Below are 24,993 nucleotides of genomic sequence, written 5' to 3'. Positions count from 1 at the left end.
CATAAAAGCTTCAACACAAAGACGTGCATTGAGCAGGGTGCCGGGTGGCTGAGTGTCTCTCCACAGCTTTGAGGACAGATGGGGACACTTTGACATAATTCAGACGAGCAAGGGATGCAAAATAAGAGTGTGGTGAAACCATATGAACTTTAAAGATACGATATTGGTGGCTCATAGTCGACTTTTCTGGAAAACATCATGCAAAACAAACAAACAAGTCAAACAGGGCCGGAGAAGTGACTCCTGTAAAACGACCACAGTGACAGGAGACTGGCGACTGACATTCTAGTCTGGGGTTGGAAGTGTGTGTAAGTGCTGTGTTGTTACGTTTAAAGAACAGTGTGGTCAATGTGAAGGGGAATTGGAGGCTGATATATGACTCTGAGAGAAGGAAAGGTGTTTATAGATAAAAACTACTTTTAAGAAACTTGCATTCCACATAACCTGTAGCATGGTCTATGTTACCTTAACGTGAGACAAAAAAAAAAAAATGTTTGCATCTGGCACCTCTGCTAGAGTGATTTTAGCAATAAATTACTGTTGGAAAAAAAGGTAAGGTCTGTCAATTGGTTTCTCAAAAAAACTGTATAATTTAGAAGTTAATTTGTAAACATGTTTGCATACAATTTTGTTTTATTTTGGCGTTGATTACTATAGTTAACTGAATTCAACTAAATTTAAGTTTGGGCTCTGTAGTTAATTTTAACCTCATAGTAATATAAAGTTTCAATGAAATAGAAAAAGAAAGAGCAATTTGTTAAATAAACCATTGTTTAATTAAAATGTTTGTTTTGTTTTGTTATACATTTATTTTTTTTCGTCCTGCTGTACCAAAAACATATGAAATTATGCCGTCAAAAACGAGGTACGTACCGAACCATTATGTTTGTGCAACTCTACACCCTAATGAATCATGCAAGTAAAATGATTGAAAAATGCTTTCATTTTAAGACAAGGTTTACCACAAACTTAAACGCATGTAAAATAAAATAGCATCAAGTGGAACCAGCGCACCTTTAACACACATTTTATGAAGCACGATCATTAACATGCATGAAAGAATGGTTGTATGCAAAAGTGACACCCACACATTTACTTCACATAAAGAATGTGGCACATAAGGTCTAACAGGAAGTGCAGGATGTGGTTGACTGTATTTGGGCACAGGGAGCCGCGCTGTGACCTGGACAGCGCGTTCCATAAGAAGAGGCGCAGCAAGTGATAAAAGGAGGTTTAAGGAGGCTTCAACTCACTGAGCTGAGCGGATTTTATAAGGCCGTTCTCAGGGGGAAGGAGGGACTATCAGGGGAGGGGTCTGGTGTGTACTGTGTGTGTGTGCGTCTGCTCACCTCTGCTCTGTGTTCCCCCCTGCTGCGCAGGAGTTTATTCACAGGAAATGTGCGGGGAGCATCATGCCTGGCTGCCTGATACAGAGTGACACAGAGTCTCTTTTGAGAGGAGAAGTTAGCATGTCAGGCAGGTCATCTCGAGGCATGCAGACAGTCGATAAAATATTCAATATGCCACTCTAATATCATAGTTCTAATATCACAGAAAACCTGGAGTTTGAAGAAAATAGCTGTACGTTTTCAGAGAAGGTTCATTGGTTTGAGAGATTTGTTCAAATATGATCTAATTGACTCGTCCACCCCATGTGTTCGCTTCATGGGAAACGGCATGGATTTTCTCCCGGGGAAACACGGGGCCAATGTCTATAAAGAGTGAAAGTTCAAAAGTGCACTGTGACCTCTTGGAAAGAGACTGTAGCCGTATAAGCCTCACAATGGAGGAGAAAGGGAAGATGTCTTCCTCAACCACTATCCATTCAGTATCACTTCTATTTTTTTTCTTTCCTCTGGCTATTTCTCTTCTGTCTTTTTTTTGCTTGTATCCTTCCTGCCTCCAGGCAGGGACCGTGCACACGGTTGACCTCATGCGCTTGGGTCTCGCTATTGTTTCAGTATCACTGTGGCATACGGCCCACTGCTTCCCATCACTACAACACAGAGTCAAATATCCGTCGTCAATTCACCGCAACCATATGGCTGGAGCACATTACCTCAACACTCCTTGCTGAAGAAAATGGCTTTGAATGCAATTAGCATTACAGTTCCAAGCATTATTACTCGAAAATTACACAAAATAAATGTAAAAGTGCTAAACAATCAATCATTGCTCAGTAAACACTTCACTTTTAGCCTTTTATTAAATTTTAACAGAAAAAGGAAACCCGAATCTGGACATTATGCATTATTAAGCTGAACCACAAGTTGTGTGGGAGTGCAGGAAGGGGCGGGCTTTCGTGTAAACGAGGCATATATATTTTCACACCACACCTGCCTTTCATTGCTGTTTCAAACACTTTTAGATTTCCGACAAAACCAGGATGTGCAATGCAAAGAAATGCCAATGTATGGCTTTTAAATGGGAGGTGAGTGCTAAAAATAGCTGTATCTGTACAGTTTTCATTTTCCAACTGCACACATCAGAGAATTCGCTGGGCTGCACGGCTTTCAGATAGCTATAAATAAATGTTTTTTACGGCCAGCTCAGGCCTGCTCTCCTGCATGGCAGTCAGACTCAAATAAATAGCCTTGATGAAAAGCCATCCCATGTAGCTGGTTTGAATATAAACTCTGTATCTTCTTTTACACCATTTTAACAAAACATGTACTGTACCTTCCATGAATTAGGAAAGCCCTCCGTAAATGCGCAGAACACACTCAAATATTTCTGTTGAACTGTTCTGGAAGAGTGTTGTAAATACAACTTAACCACTGATTTCTAGTTGTGTACTCTTTTGGAAGCCCAAACTAGTTTTACTGTGCGTGTTTAAAAGAGACGTTTTAGGGGGTCAGGGACAAGTCATAACTTTTATAAAGAATGACTTTTTGTTTTTCAAAAACTTTGTGCTTTTTTTATCCATGCACTAACAGCTTGTAACACTCCAAAGAGAAAGGAAAACTAGAAATCGGATCATATAACCCATTGCCACCATTTAACATTTATTCATTTATTTATTCATTTAGATAAAATGCCTCAAACACTGCACAAGGCACAACACCAGTCAGGAGAACATGGAGATGGGGTTATGGTTAATCCAATGAAGGAGGGGTGAGCAGAATGTGAGTCCACAAAGGCACATACTCGAAGAATGCTGTCGGTCTGGAGATCTACAGAGTTGACATTCAAGACAATGAAGCGTATTTTACTAGATGCAAAAAGCCGACAGAGCACATGTGCCGGCGTGACAAAGGGGCGCCTCTCTTTGCCCGCTGCGGTGCCGTGAGAAAGGCAAGCTTGTTGCGTATATCAGCACAGGAGCCCGTTTCATTGACGGCCATTCATTACCATCTTAAACGTGGCGGCTCGTGAATGAAGCCAGGGCCGTGGCATAGCTCGGCCTCCCACTCGTAGCTTTGGCTCTCACACAGTGCCCCCCATCCCGTCCGCTACGGAGGACGATGATTTGGAAAAGTGGCAACATTTGTTTCCACTTAGGTTATATGATCTCTAGAGGTCTAATTTGAACAAATCTCCCAGTACAGCCGCAAACGCTACTCCTCGTGTGAGATCTGTAATACAGAGACCGAAGCTAATGTTGCGCTAAAGTAAACAAAGTGCTGGGTCCAGAAAGCAGCGTGGCAGGGCTGGCATGGTCAAGGCCTTAACACTTCCTTCTCATTACTGCCAAAGAAAGATACTTGGGTAAACGTTGCTCCCCCAAACCCTGTCATTTATCTGCAAAGCAGCTCCCTCGACACAACCTATAAACAGCTTTTGCTTCAGAAAGCGTGCTTTAGAAAGAAAAATTGAGAACGGAAAGCAGTAGGAAGTGTGGTATACTGCCTCAAGCTCTCTAGCGTGACACCCTGAACACTCCTCTGTCCCGTAGAGCAATGGGGAGTTAGGGAGCCCTGGGTGAGGCGGGCTGGTGAAAACTTAATGGCTTGTCCTGTTCAATCTCCATATCTTTTGCCAAGAAGATGAGAACGTCTCTCTTGATGAATCGTGCACACAGCTCTGGTGAACTCATCAGAAGCCTTCTCGGCCCAAACCATTAAGTTTTCGTGTTAAATAAGGATACGCAAAAGGACATGATCACGTGGGTGCTCTGCTTTCCTCCTGTCAGCTGCCTTTACGAAAGCTGCAGAATAGGCGTTTTATAATTATGAACATTTATCCACTTATTGCAGATGATATTGATGAGGTTGCACACTGATGTTCAAAAGTTCCAATGTTGCTTTTGGCAAAAAATACATTAAAGGGAGCCATTTTGTGTAATATTACAATTTTTAAATAATTATTCATGTGATAGAAAATCTGAATTTTCAGTCTTATATGCTTATTTGCTGCTCGAAAATCATTTCAGATTACTATCAGTGCAGAACAGTTGCCTAATGTGTTTGTGAAAATACTTACTGTAATTTCTTATAATTATCACAAATCTTTGAACAGTAGTTTACATTAAAATTTCTGACCAATATATAGTAGTTGATGCCAGTAGCAAATATACATGATAAATGCTTTAAATGCTGATTTACTTTAAAACATTTCCTTTTAAAACATTCAAATACTAGTGTTTCAAAAGAATAGCAATTGAACAAAAATAAGTTTGTTTACATAATATGTCTGTGTCCTTTACACACACACTATATATATTCTGAAAACATTTACATTTTTTATTATACATAAATATATTTCATATATAAACTACAGATCTTTCGGAAGCGCTTAATTACGATGAGTCGTTTGAAAGCACTAAAAATACATTTATACTCTACATAGCAACTTCTTAAATCTGCTTTGCATTCCTAACATTGTTTCTTTCATAAATAATATAACATACTATACAAAAAATATACATATATAGGTCTTATTGGGTTCACTTGGACCATGCAGTGTCATATTTGCTGCCAATGGAGGGACTGATATAAATTGTTATAAATCTGACTGCCAAAGTCAGATGAGCAAGATGCCACAGAGGTAAGCAATGCACACAAAGAGGTCAATCAAGAAAAAAAAAAGAAAAAAAAAAGAGGAGGAATCTGCTTGGGGAGATGTGGGGAGTGAGATGGGGAGTCTAATATCTGGCAGATGACAGATCCCTAAATTCCTTTCTTGCGCCTACAAGACAGAAGTGACTCTGGGCGAACAGTGTGGCTTTATGTTAATGCTTCAACTCAAGGGCCCAGCGCTGATTAGAATGCTGGCAGAAAATAAAAACTGCCCATTGAAAGAATGGGCCTGGGGTCCTCGTCTCAAATCATATTTTGCAATGCCGCACAGGAACAAAGCCAGCCCAGTTCAGTTTTCTTTTTGTCACATTGCACAAAGGCCCCTCAAACGCACCCCCGCAAAGATTCGCAGAAAACAAACATTTAACGGCAGCTCTTATAAACTTTGAGCCCCTGTTTTAAAGCCATAATGAAATTCGAATGGGGGCGGCAACCCCCGGTAATAAGACACACAGGGTGTTTTCAGATAACGCCTCCTTTGGCCACACTGTGACCTGACATTTGCGTCTGCTGACCGTGAACTCACTTGTTTTTTGTTGTTCTCTGATGGATGGTCTTCTAACAAGCTAATCGCCTCAATAATTGCGGTAATGACACTTTATTAAAATAATGACGGGGGGAAAGTGGGGGCAGTCAATGCTGAAGCTAAAAAACAGTCGTGCATTTCTGGCAAACTTTGCAATACTAATAACAATGAATAAATAAATACATGTATAAATAGGAATATTTTAATGGTATTGTTTTAAGAGGCAAAGAAACCCTTACAAGCATACTACAAAGCATATTAATGAAAAGGTTATGCTTCTTGAGTTGGGTTAAGGTGGCGAAATGAAAACTAGAGCCGGGCTCAGACACTCATCTCCGTCGTCGCCTCACGCTCACCCCATTCCCAGCGATTTTTTATCCTTTACACCTCTAAAGGAAGTTCAGCTCAGCCCTGAAGCACAACAACAACCCCGGCCCTCCCTGCCCCTTTAGTCTCATTCACAATCACCAGCATTCCCCAATACAACACTGACTTTGTCCAGTTGCTCGCCCGCCATAGACGTCAGACTGAGGAGTGACTGAGGACCCCGAGTGTCTGGCTCCAGAGGTCAAAGAAGGAACACAGAGCGAACCGGCAGACGGAGTGGTACATCCCTCTCGCCACCAGGCATGAGAGACGAATAGTTCAAGGGCCTTCTGACTGTAACAGTGACTGCTCTGACTCTCAACACTCCAAATATTTACACTCGACGGAGCCTTGGTCTGAGAGGCCTGTTATACATATCGTTTTACAGGGTGCCGGGCTTTCGTAATATATAATGGACACAGAGAATGTACACTGAGGCTGGAACTCCAACATTATTCTTTTGTTGACTCGCACGTACTTGGTATTGGTATCTGGATTTTTATTTTGAATTTCTATAAATGCACCATTTGCACGATTTTGTTAAAATATTTAGTTCGGATGAAAAATGTGCCAAATAAAATAAAATAAAAATTATATAAATAAAATAAAGCATAACAATGGCTTGTAAAAACATAATGCTATACGCAAAACACACACATCTAGCATTTCTAAAAAAAAAAAAAAAAAAAAAAAAAAAAACGTATTACGAAACTGAATAGAATAACTAATAAAATTAAACAATATAATTACATTTATAAATGAATGTAATGAATTTGAATAAGAAAAATATCATTATAATAATATAATAACATTATAATTAAATTATATTAACACACACTATATGTATATATAAATAACTAAAGTTACATAAATGAACAAGGAAACTATAATGTTTTGGTCACACTTCATTACATAGAGCCAGACTGTTTTCTGAAGCATGCTACCAGTGCTTGATCATTTACTTTCATCAGATACATTAAAGTTCAATAACACCAGTTTTAAATCTTTGCTCACATGCTCTTAGAATGACATCCATCTAAAAAGCCTTTAAAAACACTTGTGGAATAACAATTAAGTTAATCAACTGAAACAGAACAGACCACATGTTATTATGATTAAATCAGTCATGTGCTAAACTCTCACATTAAAAGCCCTTCGCTAGGCCAAAAAAAAAAAAAAAAAAAAAAAAACCTCTCTTTGCGTGCCTGGAGCGAAAAAACCAATTTAATCATTGTGCCACTTTGCCAGGCCTGCTCATCAAACTTTACCTCCTCTGTAAACTTCCTCACTTTAATCAAATTCAGCTCTGCCCGCATTACACATTTTTCACATACTTGGTGATAAGAGACAGCCACTTATGCCCTCAGTGGGCCCAAGTGTGTGTGTGTGTAAGAGAGAAACACAGACAGACAGAGATCGCCTCAATGTGCGTGACATTTAACACAAGTAGCTGAAGTAAACATGTGTCTCCCTCTGGTCAGACAGGGTGGACAGTTGGAGGAGACAGCGAGGCGTTTTAGGTTAAGTGGATGTTAGGGTATTAGAGGGGGTTGCAGTATGAAGGAACGCAACCTTGGAAGAGAGCTGGCCATGCGGATTTAATAATTGTCCTCTCCTCCTTCAAAGCTGCACCGAGATCCTGATGTTCCGCTGAAGATCCAACCCTCATTTTAACACTAAACCTACACCGAAATCCATCATGGAAATGGAGAAACAACATGGTAATCATGGGCTGCTGGTAGGCCGGGGGCCCTAATTTTAGCCGGATTGAAAAGTCTAAAGGGTGGGGGGGGTGAGGGACGGCCCGGCATTAGGCTGCGGGAACAAACGGGCTGTAATTTGCGAGCCTCTGGTGTGTTTTGGTGATTGCATACAGGCCTTCATTAGAGAAGTGTTGGCAGTGATGATAAAGCGAAGCTTGTTTAGGAGTGATGATCAGAGAGTAGGACAGCGAGAGCGGAGAAGGGAAAAACCACATGCAGGATATTAACAGTTCTCTCGATGAATAATTAGAGAAGAGACGAGACAGAGCGATGCAGATTTATACCACAAACACGCAGCTGCCGCGCTTCCTCAAATGTGCACACTGGCTAGTAAACAAAACTGTCAAACCTACAGACTAAAAATAATACCTTTAATTTTAACAAAATAAAAAAGTTGCGTTAAACATTTGTATAAAAAAATAAAATAAATATAAAAACTATATTTTAAGTAAAAATTAAATTAAAGAATAAAATGAAAACAATAAATTAATAATAATAAATAAATAAATGCATTCATTTATTTAAAATAACATTTTATTTTTAAGTAATAAATCTAAAAATATAAAACAATTGCAAAAATATATGTAACATGTTTTAAAATAATAAAAATAATTATTAAAATAAATAACATGCTATCAAAAAAACAAAAAAAACCCACAATAAGCATAAAATGTCCAACTCAACATAATTTATTTCAAATTAATTACTAAAGAATTTATTATATATATATATATATATATATATATATATATATATATATATATATATATATACACACACACACACACATATATATATATATGCTTGATCATATAATTATATTACACATGTCATCCTCGTCGCAAGGATAAAAGCTGATGTGTTAGATAAAAGCATGTTTAGCTGTTAAAACAAGTACTTGAGCTCTCACTCCAGGAACAGGTCTCCAACAAGAGCTTAGAGGAAGAAAGATAAGTTTGAGTGTTTTCCTGGCAAGCTTCGAGAGGCTCCCCCAGCGCACTTCAGAGAAAACATTTTGACTAAGAGCTCGCTGCTATCTGTATTTGTATAATTTCTCCAGCATTCAGTTTACATTCTTCCAGGCATTTCCAGCGCTTTATTTTAGGAAATGGAGACGCTCGCTTTAGATTACAGCAAAATAAATCACGCTGACTTGTTGTTGGGTACAAATAAACGATACAAAGTGTTGATTTAAAAATAAAAATTTGGAAGTGGAGAGATAGGCTCTTCCTGTCGAGGTTTCCGGAAAGCCAGTAAACACACCGCTGTCTGTCACTGTGGGAGTCGGGACGAGTCACGGCCGAGCCACAGGAAGGAGTAGCACAGAGAGTGTGTGTGTGTGTGTGTGTGTGGGTGGGTGGGTGGAGACAGTTAAGACGGTGGGGTCAGTGTCCTTCTCTACACGCAAGTCTGTCCGGTTGCCAAGTGCCCAGCTGCCAGTAGGTGTCTGTTTACAAGGCGGCCCGGTCTGAAGAGGCCAATGACTGCCCTTCGTTTCTGTCTGACACACAAACACACGTAAACAAAACAGCATATCTGACCTCTCCAATCCATGCTTAAATGAACATCCAATTTCATCTGACTCTGATTGGGGGTTTGGTTTGAGCAGAGCATAAGAGGGCAGGTTTTAAGTGGTGAAAACTGTGCGAATGGGAGTCTGACTGAGAAAGCGCAGAACTCTTTATTCTAATTCAACATGGCTGAAATGAACATGGAGGGGAGCTGCTTTCTTTCATTAAAAGGTGAGGCCCTGTCGTTTCAAACATGCAAATGGGGAAAGATCGGTGGCCCCAGAACTCACGGTCTTGAGTTACACAGGATTGCAATGCTGCGGTCGCAGGCCTGTTTTATGTAATATAAGTTGATGGCAAAATTGCAAACCACACAGCTAAACTCTGCGATGTTTCCCCTTTTGTTCATGTAATACATGTCCAAAATTGTCCTTTAAATCAGCGGTTCTCAAATTGGTGGGTCGCAACCCAAAGATGAAGACAAATAATCATTATCATGGCAAATAAATATGCTTCCAAACTTTAAAACGGAGGAAAAGGCAACACATCCAATCAAATGCATTTACTTGCAGCAAAATCAAATTGTAGAACGCAGAAACGATTGGAATTGATGTTCCTAAACAAAAGTAAATAAAAATACCTCCTACACATCAGTAAAGGGATCGACCCGTTTTGTGTTTTCACAATGTGTTTCATACGCTACATTATTGTCTTTACAATTGTTACAATGGTTGATTTCACTGACAATTTTGTTATTGTATTGACAATTGATTCAAAAATCTTCATTACGAAGCCAAACCTGTTTAGAACCACTACTTTAAACAAACATAAAGGGCATTATCAACATAATGAAATATGACAACAACAAAACATTACTAAATCCTGACACTAAATCTAAAGAGTGTGATTAAATGCGCAGCCAAATATTAAAATAACACAGGCTAACACAGAGCGAACGCGTGCATGTGAAATGTGATGATAGCTTTCCTCTTTCCTGTCTGCTTCTCCTTCCAGCACCACTCCCATCCCCCCTCTAAGTTCATCTTAATTATGGCACAATTAGGCGCTACAAATGGCGTCAGAGCGCATGCTGCCCGTGTCTGAGCTGGGTCAGTGTTTCCAATTTCCTGCAGTAATGGGCCTGTGATGGCTGCCCCTGCTGTCCGCCACCCTGACCTCACCAGGCCCTAAGGTCATGACCCCTCAGCTCTGCTGGTGTGTTTAGAGCCCGAAGGGGTCGATGGTTGTCGACTTAAGGAGGTGCCGGATTACCTTACACGCTCAGGAAAAACATACAAAGCCAAAATGAGACAAACAGCGGCACAAAATAAATCTCCAAATATTTCTGCGTAATGTGTAATAGCATCCTGCACAGTCATCACTCACTTCAGATCATTAATATATATGGGATCATATCCAAAAACAGCCAGTTGAGGTGATGGTAATGTCTTCAGTGAGATCAGATCCGATTTCAATAGCTTTTACACATGTGCATTAAAATCAAATCCACATTTCATAATAATAACTAAGCCACTGCCTTCATACAGAAAGTGTGCATTTAAAAAAAATGACTTGAAGAGCTGTTTCATTTCTAAACAAAACACACTATTACTTTTTCAGACAGGCTTTAAACTGAGTTTTTCCATATTTCTGTAAAAAAAATGAATATGACATTTGCTGGGGGGCTTGAAAGAGCGGTACAAACTTGGCTCAGGCCTTTGCCGTTTCATTGATTAATTCCCATCAGACCTCATAGAGCTTAATACATCAGCAGCCCGGCCTTCTTTCCCGTCTTTCTCAATGAATATCACATGTACTCTTTCAAAAGGTTGCCAGGTTGTGCGGACCCCGTGTCAACTTCCCCTTGTGTCTTTCTCTAGCCACTAGATCCTGACACCGGCTCACACGAGATACGCATTACGTGCCGTGGATCTATTCCTGAGGCTTTGGTGTGTACATTACTCTTATTAAGGGGCCGTCTTCATCGGGTTCTGGAGCTCCTTTAAGACGGCAATTGCACATTTCAAAAGAGTCGAGCCGGTGGTAACTTAATATCCACACCAGGACCCCGTTACTTCTGTGCTGCGTGGGGTGTCAGATCAACTGAAGACCGAGAGTAGGTCATCAATTCTTATTTAAGACCTGTTTCATTCGTTATTTGACATGGCCTGGCTATTAACTCGAAGTTGAATGGGTTTCGTGAAATTTCCCAGCGGTTCAATTTTTTTAAATGTACTATTAATAATAACATTATAAAAAAGCGAAGATGTAACTCTTGCGGAAAAAAAGATTTACACACACAAAAGGAGAGGACTGGCTAACCGCACGCACCAATATCACACAGCAAGATAGAGGATTTTGAAAACAAACAAACTGCGAGTATGCATAAGTATCAATAAACACAATTCTTCCGTCTCGGAAGCTTCCTGCTTTATTTGATTAAGCGGGGCGAAAAAACAGAGCAGTCATGCTCATTGCTTTTCTTCCTCTTCCCTTCCCCTGCAATCTTCTCTGTGCCTAATGGGAATCGGAAGTTTAAGTGAAGCTGCCTGGCTAGCCTCGGCCTAACCTCTCCATCTGGAAGGGAACTTGCCAGCCTTGGGGCTACTCCCAACCCTTCCCAGCTGTTGAGTTTGGGGCTTTTGTTTTTGTGGGCTTGGGAAAGCATATTTTTGTAAATGATTGCCATATCCTCCACCAGCTGCTGACCCCGCGCCCGTCGCTGGTTCTCATTTCAGCCGCGACTGACCCCGAGCGTCCGAGAGCAGGAGTCTGTGACCGGTTTGGAGCGCTGAGGTAAGTGTGAGCGAGGTGATTCGGCTTCAGAAAACCTCCGCTACTGACATAAAGAGCGAATTTGTGTCTCCGAATGCTTCCACGATGTACTAAAGCGAGATTTGATTAGAGATCGCGGAGCATGCATCTGCTGCCGGCCTGGTGTGTATGAGTCACTAAGCATGTGGTTTGTCTCATCACTCTCTCTTTTCTCTCTCTCTCTCTCTCTCTCGTGTTGGTTTTAATCAAGGCGTCTGTAACAGGGAGGAGTCGACCTCCTCTTTCTTCACGGACTCAGCTGCCAATGATGTGTAACTTTGGTTTCTATGGAAGCCTGAATAATACGACTCCCCAAACTTGAAGCGAGCGGTAACAAATTAAAAACCTTCTCTGAATGGCTGGCACGTAATGTTGTGTTGACCTGGGTTGCGCGTCTTTTTTCTTTTTCAAGACAAGAAGAAAGCAGCCCAAGGGTCTAAGCGGCGGGCGTCTCGGTTAGTGAAAATTTTAAAGCCTTTGTGCTACCTGCACACCAGAAATAGCTGTCACCAACCACCGTCATGTTTACGGCAGCCGTCAAACGAAGCAGGAAGGCTCGGCGTTAATTAAAAATACATTGGCTGTTAACGCGTCGGCTGATGCCAATAAGCTGCATATTTTGCGCTGTCGTTGCAGTATTGATGAAGCTGCTGGCGCTTCATAATTCATCAGGCCCGGCCACCTCAGGTGAAGGCCGCCTACTGTAGAGCCAAGCAGCCCTGTTCACAGCGTGGCATTGCAACACACACACACACACACTATTCTCAGCACTTTCTCTGCTCGGCTGCTGTGTGTAGCGCACCGCTGGGTAATTGCATGGTAATACTTCATTATGGCAGCACTGTAATTTGGGCACCGGACACTTCAAAGGGAGGCAAAAACCTCTTCACAGACAGCGCAAATTACTGCGAGTCCACATAACCCCTGCTTTGTTTTGACTGGTATTGTTTTTGGCCAAGTATCACGCTCCAAAATAAACACAGGGAGCGATCAGAGCGTATTTTCAATCATATAATCGTCGCAGCTGATTACAAAGCACAGCGGTGCGGCGTGAAAGAGTTAAAGTGGATTTCACCGTCATGTGAAGCCAAGAAGTATAAAATTCGGTATCAAAGGCTTATCTAAACAAATGGCAGCTTCTGAACACCGCGGTCACGAATGGAGCTGGACAGGGCATGGGCTGGTGAGAGGAAGGCTGACCGGAGGTAGAGAGCAGCTGGAGGAGATCCATCCTCACAGCAATCCACAATCACATGCTGCCCATTTCTGCTTCCCGCTCATGTACAATTTTGCGAACAAAAGTTCACATTCACAGTTGGGCTTTATTCTGTACACTTCTAGTCTGTCATTAACTCCTGGCATTAAAGGAGTTGTTCATCCAAATTGAAAAATCTGTAATCATTTTTTTTTATCACATAATTATGTAATATTTGTATATTAAATATATTTATATAGTTATATAAACAAGTTATATAAACAAAAATATACATGTAAACAAGTCAATATAAAAATGTGTGTGTTTTTATGTATTTATACATAATAAATGTACACTGCGCAAAGATATGTTAGGTAAACAAAAACCTATTTTGGATGTCATTAATCATGATTAATCATTTGACAGGACAGAACTAGAAAAAAAAAATAATAATTTGAAAATCATTGCAAAGTGGACTAAAAATTTTCAAAATACGTTCTTCTGTTTTTTACAAAAGTGAGTCAAGGTCAGTCATACATGGCGAGTAAATAATCACAAAATATTCATTTTTAGGTGAACTTTCCTTTAATTGCTGGGTAAAAAATGTACTCCTATTCTGCTCATCCATGTAAATGTTGATGCTAACTTATAATTATGTCTAGAAGCATTTGCTGATTTTGTTCTTTTTCCACCTTCTATGAATTACTTTAGTGATTTCAGGGGATACAGAAATACAAGAACACTTGGTACAGTACAATTTACGTACAGCACAAAGTTACAACAGCCTGCCAATATCCTGCAGATGATTACAAAGTTTAAACATGGCGAGTCTCCATTCATTAAAAATGCAGTACACACATACAAACACATCCGATTTTTCAGTCCTACTGTTGTGTATCTTACACACGGGTGCACACATAAAGCCAGTGAGGTCTGTTAGACGCAAGATTCATCCAAAATCTATTCCAGAATCACAGGTGGTGTTCCAACAAGCTGATCGTGTATGTACAAAACAACTTGTGCACTCCAAACATGCCGAGATAAATGGATAGTTGGTGCACAAAAGCAGAAAGAAGAAACATTTCTGAGCATAAATATTTCAATATTTTATTTGTTTTTTCTAGACTCTTGCCGAATATAGACACAACTCCGCCAGTCCTAGACATGGCATTATTAACATCACAGAACAGAGCAAACATGGCCAGGGTTTTTTTTTTTTTTTTTACTAATATTTCAACTAATATTCTTTACATCTTGAACAGCAATACTGGGATTTTGTGTTACAAACTGCAAAGTCTAAGCTATAACCAGTGGTTCATTGTGGCTTTTTGGTAAAAAGCTAGAAAAACACTGCGTACTAACCGGTGAGAAGCAATTTGTCTCTCCACACCAAATGCAAAAATGGCAACTTCAGAAACTGCAGTTTTGAGTTTGAATGTAAGGAAGCAGAATTAAAATCGCAAAGAAAATAATAGTATTGTAAATTAAGAAAAGTAAGACTCCTGGTCAAATGTTTGGGGTCAGAAAGGAGGTTTTTTAAAAGATATTGATGCTTTTATTTAGTGAAGACGCATTATCTTGATCGAAAGTGACATAATCCTTTATATTTCAAATAAATGCTTTAAACTGTCAATTAAAACATGAAAAAAAAAGTTTCAATATTATTGTTTACACACACACACACAAATAAATAAAATAATTTAATTTAGAATAATTTCTGAAGGATCATGTGACACTGTAGAGTTACGGCCTGCGAAAAATTAAGAATTAAGACATATTTAAAAAGACAATCGTTACTTTAAATGTTAATAATTTTCCATAACAGTACTGCACTTTTGATCTAATAAATGCAGCACTTGTTGAGCAGAAGACAGTTTTTAGAAACATTACGAAATGTAATTTTTGCAGGCACTGAAGCAGAAAACAGGTAAGGATAAAAACAATTTAAAAAAGGAGAAATTCCTTGTCACTGTACGGTGTTGCTCCGGTTAGGACACTGTTAGATCTGAGCTTCAGACACTGGATAACATGAACATATTAAACAACTGCAGTAATGAAATTCAACCAGTTTTTCACGACTTGATTTTACTATTCTAAAGCATTTTCTTTCTTTCTTTCTATCTATCTATCTTTTTTTTTTTAATATTGCTGTATATTTCAGAACATTCATATAGCTTAGCATCCATGGCACACAGTCGAAACTCCTCTATAGATGATAAATGTTACCAGATCGAGGGAGCTAATGGAATCACATTTTTGGCTTTTTGTGCTTTTAATACTATCAGACCAACTCATTTACTAATGAAGACCGATCTGTTTGTGCTATATTTGAACACAGTAAAATCATGACTTGTTGCCACCTACTTTGTGGCACAGCCCTGAATTCGGCATTGTGCAATACTCCTTTTCTGAGGTCAACTTTTAGTCCGAAAAGTCCAAAAGGGGTGCAAAAAAATGAGCCAGCTGGCATTGTAGGTAAGTGTTTGTTACACGGCGGCCATTAGTTGCTTTCTGATCCATATTTTGCACTAGCGCCCCATGTGCACCGGTGGCTGGGGTGTTGTGCTGGGCTGCCCTCCTCTCTCCCGGCCTCTCCTCTCTCCACTCCTCTCCTTTCTTCTTCACTCTCACACATATTGATGGTAAATCAATGAAGGAAATGAAGGGAGGAACGGAGGATGAAAGGGGAGGAGTGATGGATTGGTTGTGCATGCTTAAAAAAAGAGGGCAGAAACAATAATAACTGATAATAAAAGGGAAAGGCGGAAATGAAAACCGGCAGTAAGAGCGTCCTTTAGGATATACCTGCAGAGAAAAAAAAACACAAAGGAAGAAAGGAAAGAAAAAACAAGCGTGTGTTTAATGTCGGGTGGACACTTTAACAAGCGTGCAAGTTATCCCATCGTTCCTGAGCAGTGTTGGGGGTAATGCTGAAGTTATAATTAATTATTTTTTCATTTTAAGTAATGAGCAAAGAAATGTATTTGTTAAATACCGTATCACCTCTGTAAAATAAATAAGAATGGTTACTTTAACAAATTCCATTGAAACCTTTAAATTCCCAAGATGAAATAGATTTTTACTTAAAAATATATAAAAATTAAAGTTAATGTGTTTTTTTATATATAAAATATATATTTTGTAATTCAACAAAAAAACTAACAAAAATATATACACACACTGTATGCATATATGTGTAAAAATGTAGTAAAATAACATAACTTAAAAACATTATTACTTTTAAGTTTATTAAGTAATTATTAAGTAAAGCAACATAAAAAACCTCAATATTACAACACGTTTCTTTTGATAGTATCGTCCCCCAGCACTGTTCCTGAGTGAGACTATGTGGTGTGGGAAAGAAATGCACATCGGGAAGAAAAGGCAGCGCTTATCCATTTAATGTATGAACTCTCATGGACCTGTCAAGAGACTGTGCTATTAGCTTATTAGAGTCACACCGCGGCTGGACTGCTCGCTGTACGTTAAAGACATTAGCGGTGAACACAGACATTAACATTAACACTAGCGATAGAATCCCGGGAAAAAGCCAGCAAAGATGTGAGGTAAACCGCCGTGAAGATTCACTGAACATCAAAGAAAAAGCACAATGGGATAAAATAAGACGAAGGCTAGAAGTATGTGTTTAAAACACAAGAGAAACATGTGTGTTTGACTGTTGCTCGTTCCACTTGTCAGAACAGTGAAAGCGAGTAAGTGGTGTGTGAGTGGCCGTGTGTGTGTGTGTGTGTGTGTGTGTAGATGCTGACTGAGGGTAATGATTGTGCTAGTCTGCAGACCATTTATTTGGCCATCTTAACTCAATTAAAAGAAAATAAGGCCGTCATGACCTTCAGGTGAACTGTTCTCTCAGCTTAGGTGCTGCTCCTCACGAGGCCAGAAATGATGTTTGTAAGATGCCGTCAGTCAATGTGCATACTATTCATCTAAAATAATATGCTGGGGTATGTTCTTTCTCTAACATTTTGTTCCTAGTTGAAAACTGCGCCATAAACTACTCACCTTCACGCCGTTCCAAAACCATAAGAGACCTATATTTATCTTTGGAAAACAAAGGAAGATAATTGTGATGAAACCTGAGAGCTTTCTGAATCTACATAAACAGCAACACAACTGACACATTCAAGGCCCAGAAAGGTAGTAAAGACATCATTAAAATAATCCATGTGACATCAGTGGTTTAACTGTAATGGATGACAAGTATGCGTCATGGTTCTGTTGGGAAGAAATGGTTGAATATGTATTTATTTTGACCAGAATGGCCAGCTTCTGCACTAAGGCCATCTTCATCATGAACATTTGACAATAAAATTTGTACGGAACATACCAGTACGTACAAAACAGTATATTCTGCATATTGTGTTTTTGCTATTTTGCACGTTTGGATGATATTCTTTTTATAATCTGAGTCTCTTTTGCCACTAAAACAAATTCCTTGTATGAGTAAATATACCTGGCAATAAAACTAATTCTTATTTTACAATTAAGGTTTTACCCCTGACGTCATATGGATTATTTTAATTTCTTTACTACCTTTCTTGGCTTTGAACATGTCAGTTGCATTGCTGTCTATGCAGGAGCAAAAAGCTCTCAGATTTAATCGAAAAAAATGCAATTTGTGTACAGAAGATGAAGGAAGGTCTTAAGGGTTTGGAACGATTTGAGTAATTATTTATTTATTTATTTTTTAGGGTGAACTATCCCTTTAATTGCATAACAAATGGATGTGGATAGGATGTGTTACTAGATAACATATTTAAATCAAGCATGGAGGAGGCTGTCAAAAATGTATGTGACATGTCAAACTATTGTATACCTGGGTACTACACTTTAAAAAAAAAAAAAAAAAAAATAAGGGGGAAAAAACAAAGTAGTATTTTCTTCATAAAAATTGTAGAGGAATTTAGTACCAGAATTACCTCTCGATATCTGGTTCCACTGGTTTTTGAGGAGTCAAAGCTGCTCTCTTCTAGAAGTAGAGTAGCAGGGCCTCTGCCTCGGGCTCAGAGACCACGATATAAATATCTCCGGCCTGTTTGATATGCAGCTACACGGAGGAGTGTGGCTGGGGTGAGGGCAGGAAACACTAAGCACTGCATAAATCTAAAATGTGCAAAATCTTCACCAGCCCAGCAGAGAAGAAACACCCTGCTGAAAATATCAACCAGTGACTGGAGCAGCCAAGGAACAAGGGGTTACCAGTCCAAAGGGGGAACATAAGGGAAGTTTTCTTTCAGTACTTTGCCGTGTTCTCATTCCGGTTGCGTCTCATGGGTCGGGACCAGGCGTGCTCTCATCTCTCACCCGTAGAGTACCTCCAGGGCAAGTAAACATTTGTGAAATTTTGAAAAGTTGGTGGTTATGTTCTGAACAGGGTATGACTCATTCTTCCTGTACTGCACGTGCTATGCCACCCCATTCATATGTGTTTAAGCAAACTCTCAGCAGTGGACCAGGCTAAGGGGGTCTTTCTAAAGCTGAAGCTGGGCACAGTGCCATCAATGTGGCTAAATCAGTCTGAGCCCCAGTGGGCCGGCTGCAGGCAGAGCAACGCAGAGCCGATGGGTTAATCAAGCTCAGAGATTAAGAGTCAGTACAGCTGTGAGATGAACACAGATCAGGGTGAAATGTACCATGTGTGTTATGATGTCGACCAAAACAAATTTGTATTTATTCATTAGAAATACAACACAATACACAATGTTATTATTATTATTATTATTACTGATCATAGTAATGCTAAAATAATATCAACACGTATAGTACAATTTAATACAAATATTCAATATTATGTTAATACTAATTATTATTATTATCATTATTGTTATTATTGTTGTTGTTGCTTCTGTTATTGCTTTGCTGATGACTATTTTTGATAATACTATTTAAATCAGCAGTGAGTGCTGCATTGTCTAAAATAAACTATTTATTTAAAATGCAATACAATTCATCAATAATAATAATAATAATAATAATAATAATAACAGTAATAAAATCATTATCAAAACAATTAAGTATAGTGTCTAATATCAATAGATTATGTACAAAACATTAATTTATTGAAATTACAACAATTCATTGCTAATATTTATTTGTGTATTAATTTCTAATACAACACAATATATTGTATTATTGATATCAACAAGATATGTTTTTAGTAAATTTGTTTTAAAGCACAAAATTTATGCTATTAAAATTAATAATGATAATAATGGTGATGATGATGATGATGATGATGATGGTGATGATGATAATTGTTTGTTATATAAATTAAAAACTGCAGTTATTTCTTTTGACATAACATTTGACAAAACATTGCTATTATCACTACTACTTATAACAACAATAATAATAATAATAATAATAATATGAACAATACTGCACTGTTTAATATAATGACATTTTAAAAGACGTTTAAAATACATTTTTGATAAGGTTTTAATGTAGAACATTACTATTATTATTATTATTTAATTATTAATTTTTAAATGGAACTCTACAGTAGTGACCAGTAATGACTGTTGTAACCAGGTTTCCTGTAACAGATCACATCACAGATGCCGGGTGTTTGAATCAATAGCCGTAAAACCAACATCCAGACAGATAGATGGATGGAAAGATGGTGTGAGAGAGACCCCTTGGATTGACTGACCCTGCCACGGCCACCTGGACCATCACGGACCCTTCCCCCTTTCCCCTCATAATCAGAAGGCGACAGACAATCCTGCAAGCACAATGTGAAGACAATCCCCACACTGTATTTGAGGAGGTGTCAAACAGGGTAAATCCCCTCATCCCACGCCTCACCATAAAGCACAAACACATGCAAAATTAATCTAGAGAGGAGCAGGGGTTAAGCCTGTGGGACAAAACCGGGTCAGTACAATACAATGAGTCTCCTCTCCCCCTCTTCCTCTCCTTCACACACATTCACGCAAACACACGAGCGGGAGGGACACACAGACGCCTGAGTTCAACAGCTGTTTACGGTTGTCCGTTTCCAGCTAATTTGCTGAAATAGATTTAACCAACGGCAACCCCATTTGTTTAACGGGCAATATGGTCATTATTGGCATCCAACTGCATTCATGCCCTCCCTACAGATGCTTAAAATGCAGTAAATTTGAATTAAAAGTGCAAATAGTAGTATCTAGGCACGGTTTTACAATAAATTAGAGCGCTATGAAAACTGACCGACTATAAATCTCTGCAGTCAAGTTTATGGAAATATTTCACTGCTGCTAAGTCACATAACCGTCAATGTGCACTGTTTACTTTCCCCTGTTATTTTCACTGCCTTTATTCATCACAAAAAAAAGCTGCAAGCCGAAAAAAAACTAAACAAATGAATTATTAAAATCACGCTAGATGAGCTGGCAGACAGACAAAATGTCCAAACTGTCTCAAGGATGTGGGAAAAAAAGCGACGAGCTGTTCAAAACAACTGCTTAAACAATTTAATAGATCATCTAATGAATAGATCATCTTTTCAACAATGACTGCACTTTTTACAGCAAAATGCCCAAGCTGCTCTTTTCCATAAAAAAAATTACCAGTAACCATAGCTGTTTCAATTTTCATTGATGAACAATGTTTACTGTGTTTATGATGATCTTTTTGGAGCTCAGCATTGTATGGAAAAGTGCAGCTTAGACATTCCGCTAAACGTCTCTTTTAGTGTTATTCTTGTAGTCTTAAACAACAAGAGGGTAGAGAACTTTCATTTTTGCCTCAGTTCATGCCCTGTGGCACACTGAGTCTTTCATTCAGCCGAGGAAAAGCTCCCATGGAAGGGATTTTATTGAAAACATGGACCGGCGCTGCTCTCCCCAGGTCCGACACCAAAGACATAAGCAGAGCCGCTGATTAGAGAGACGAGCCCCAGACTCCGGCTGTAATGAGATGCAAGGCCATGCGTCATGGCACAGTCTGCCAAAACGTAAAACAAGATGACAGGCCAGCAACGCCAGTAACATTACTTCACTCTCTCTCTCTCTCTCTCAGAATAAAAGAGCTGGCTGTGATATGTAAGATCATGGATAGCCAGGTAGAGGCAATGTGATGGAGACCCTTGCCAAGACACCATACAGATGTGGCTCTGGGGGGCAAAAGAACTGTCTAGGCTTTCTCTGCTTCCGCTCCTGAGGGAAACAAATTTCCTCTTCCATCGTACTCGTTCTCTTTTTTTAAACCAGACTCTCTTGCCAGACTCATGTACTACGGGGTCAAAGACCTCGCTAGGGAACTGCTGCTGTAAGAAAAGCAAAACCTGCATTTCGATGTTGTCAATAATGGCAAAAGATGCATATTATGATCACATTTTCACTAAACCTACAATGTTTTTAGAGGGGAAATATATAGAGAATATATAGTAAGTGTTATTATTATCTAATCATAATAATAATAATAAAAAAACAGAGAATAAATTGGGTTAATTTAATCACCCAAACAAATGCATCCAATAAATACAAGATTAATCAGACATATATACAAGATTAAAGTAATAATAATACAAGTTACAAGCCAGGAAGAATGTGCCACTTAAACTCCAATTATTATTGTCTCTCTTTTTTCTTCATCAATAAATCAATAAATAAAATCCAACAAATAAAATAATAAAATGTATAAAAACTACAAAATTTTTCCACCACATGGCAAAAGCTGACTAAAATAAAAAATAAATGAGTAATTAACATTGGCTACATCTGTGAGTGATATTCTCACATAATGCATAAGCCTGGTGTAGCTTCAGCCCTCTGGAGGCAATAATCTCCCGGGAAACATAACAGAGGTGTGTGTGCTGTAAAAATTTAAATCAAATCACATGAGAATGAAAAAAAAAAAGTACCAGTGGATCAACACGCAATGCATCTGTCACTACATGAAAATGAAATTAAGTGCGGCAGGCATTCTGGGATATTGACTTTGAGTGGCAGGGCTTGAGATGGCAAGTGAACACAGCGCTCTTTCTGTACAGTATATGACTCCGGGTTTGATTCGAATCCAGTGCATTAAGCAAGCCTCGCATCTTAAGCAGCGGGCTATGTGGAAGCTGTTAGTTAAATCAAGTTAAGCCATTTCCGCACTTAAAACAACTTCCCCCATTGCCATACGCCCGCAGGAAGATCAGAGATTTGATGTAAACTCATGTTCGTTCCAAATGTGCTTTAAAAACGGGTTCATGCTGATAAAACTCCTTCCTATCATAGTTGGTCGCTGGGATAAATGTACCCCGTTCAAAGCATCCATGCACTTATTTAATTACGGATTCATTTATGCCTGGTTTTCTGTACGACGGCCGCATGGTCCAACATGTATGTTACATTAACTTTACACATTCATCACATTTGCACAAGCAGAACACATTAAACTCAACACAAACAGAGGGCTTCCCCCATCCGCTCAAAGCTCGGTTACCCATCCGGGAGATGACAAGATCTTTACACTCAAGATCTGCTTGAGTCCTCAGGCCATGGCCAGATGCCCTGCACTTGCCCAACTGCGTGACAGCCAGTATCTCCACCCCATCCGCCCCCACACCTCCATATCTCCAGCCACGGACAGATGGGCGGAAAGGTGGAGCACGTCAAGCGTAAAATAGATGGATGACTTTCGGCACGCTCACCATCATGTAGAGCCACATAGGCCTGTGAATTCTTTCTCTTATTTGTAAATCATTAAAAGAATATCCTGGGTTCGGTACAAGTTAAGCCCAATTGACTTTATTTGAGGCGTAATTACCACAAAAATTTATTTCTCGTTCCTCATTTACTGCACTTATTAATTTAAAGTACATTACAGTAAGGCACCGATTTGTAAACATTAAAATACTCACTGTTTCAATAGTATAGCCACAGGATGCACACAATATTATATATATATATATATATATATATATATATATATATATATATATGTGTGTGTGTGTAAACATGATTTCGGTGTGAAAAATCACTTAGGAGTTGTATGTAATTTTACAACTTTTTTGTAGATGACAATGCAACACCTAAAACAACCATAAAAAGATTTAATAAATTATTTCACTCGTAAGACCTTGGTTCGTCTTCAGAACACAAATTAAGATTAAATTTGAAACCTTTCAGAAAGTTAGTAAGGGCATTGTTAAAATAGTCCATGTCTCCATGAGAGTACAACAACGTACCTTACCCGGAAGAGAAGAAATAGTTGAATGATTTTTTTTCTTTGTGAATAAAAACTATTCTCGTAACTTCATAAGGCATCAAATGTTTCAGTTCTGTTACTGTCTACGCTGGGTCAGAAAGCTCTTGGAATTGATAAAAAAAAAAAAAAAAAAAAAAGATGTATTATAGATATGTTGTTGTCCAAATTCAAAATATTGGAGAGGGTTTTTTAGGTCTGGCCCCCACTCCTCAGACTTGAACATGCACATGCAGCTTGCCAGATTGAAGAGACTAACAGGAATGGATTTTCCTCCAACTGGCAACCTGTGGTGCCGAAAAACAATTGGGTAAACTGGTAGTGAGCGGGTTACACAGATCAAAACAAATACAGACATTACATCCGAGAATGCACATTTTCAATGGTGAGTAACTTACCAGTAAGCTAACTTAGCATGTTTCTTAAATATCTGAAAACATATTATGGTATTTTTATACTTTAGTCCAAAACTTAAGTACAGCACTTTTAAAGTGTGGTCCTAAGATGAACAAAGCTCTTACAGGTGTGGAACAAGATAAAGGCTAGCAATTAATGATCGTATTTACAGATTTAAGTGAACTATCGCTTTAACAGCTAAAATAATACATAACCTTTAACAACAGATTAACAAATTTGTTTTAAAAAGTTCTGAGTTATTCCTTTAAATACTGGTCTCATTCACTTCTATTGTACATTTTGGTAAAATTACCCCCATTGTCTTTAATAACAAGTGGCTCACTGAAAATGAGGATTTTTTTTTTATGTTTTTTTTTTTGGAAAAATCATGTAATGAATTTTTTGAATCAACCAAAGCGTAAATATTACAACTAATTTATAAACTATATTGCTCACACAAATCATAACGATCAAAGCAAAAAGTCTGTCCAAGGGCAGGTGAAAACGACTTGGAAGTGTTTGAGAGTGTGTGTGTGAGTGTGTGTGTGTGTGCACGCTGCGTTGTGTACTGCTTACTCAGGCCGAGCTTCTCAGCAGAATTTAATGAACTGAGAACGACCTTGATCAGTGATTCAAAGCCGGGATTAGAGGGCATTCCCCTCCTCTGCCAGGCTCTGCCCTCACATTCATCAAGTGTGTGTTTTGATCTTTCAGGCACATCACATGTGTTCCCCCGACCAGCGCCAGCAAAGCAAACTCCCATTGACTCAGGCCGTTCTGTAAATTACCCACGTACACTAGCAATAACGAAGCACCCTAACGTTGCCCAGGGCACATCCTACACTGAATCGTTAACTTTTGATTAAGGCTGGATGCTCTTCAGTCCCGATACGGCTAGGAAGGGTGGCTGCAATTAAGACAGGTCTGGTTCTTCTTCCCAGGTTTCTAGCAATAACTACAGTGGACTGGCCTTAGAATAAATGTAAATTAGCAGGTCCAGAATCATCCTCAAAGACTTTTCCACATACATCACTTTTTGACAGTTTTGCGACTATAAAATGAAAAAAAATCTCATGTAAAAGCATATCATGTGAAATCACGAGCAGGACAGAAGCAAAATGCCACCGCCGCTGGCAGATGGGAAAAACAGGCAACACCCATAAGGATTATTGGGACATATTTGATAATAAAAACGGTCATACTG

The 24,993-nt window shown here is 38.9% G+C and overlaps 1 protein-coding gene across 5 annotated transcripts in view; it reads right to left on the bottom strand.

The window, feature by feature from the left end:
• Positions 1–24,993, bottom strand: part of bcas3 (BCAS3 microtubule associated cell migration factor) — a 193,336-nt gene that overhangs the window by 63,945 nt on the left and 104,398 nt on the right. The window contains exon 24 of one of the 5 annotated variants that reach the window (XM_043258860.1): positions 14,992–15,998. The exons of the other annotated variants lie outside the window; for them this stretch is intronic. Within the exon in view, the coding sequence (XP_043114795.1) occupies positions 15,988–15,998 (11 nt within the window). The 3' untranslated portion in view covers positions 14,992–15,987. Of the gene's footprint in view, positions 1–14,991; positions 15,999–24,993 lie in introns of those variants that run through there. 5 annotated transcript variants of the gene reach the window in all.

This window comes from Puntigrus tetrazona, chromosome 15, assembly GCF_018831695.1.
Source record: "Puntigrus tetrazona isolate hp1 chromosome 15, ASM1883169v1, whole genome shotgun sequence".
Classification (NCBI taxonomy): Eukaryota; Metazoa; Chordata; class Actinopteri; order Cypriniformes; family Cyprinidae; genus Puntigrus; species Puntigrus tetrazona.
This window is presented reverse-complemented; position numbering and strand designations above follow the sequence as displayed.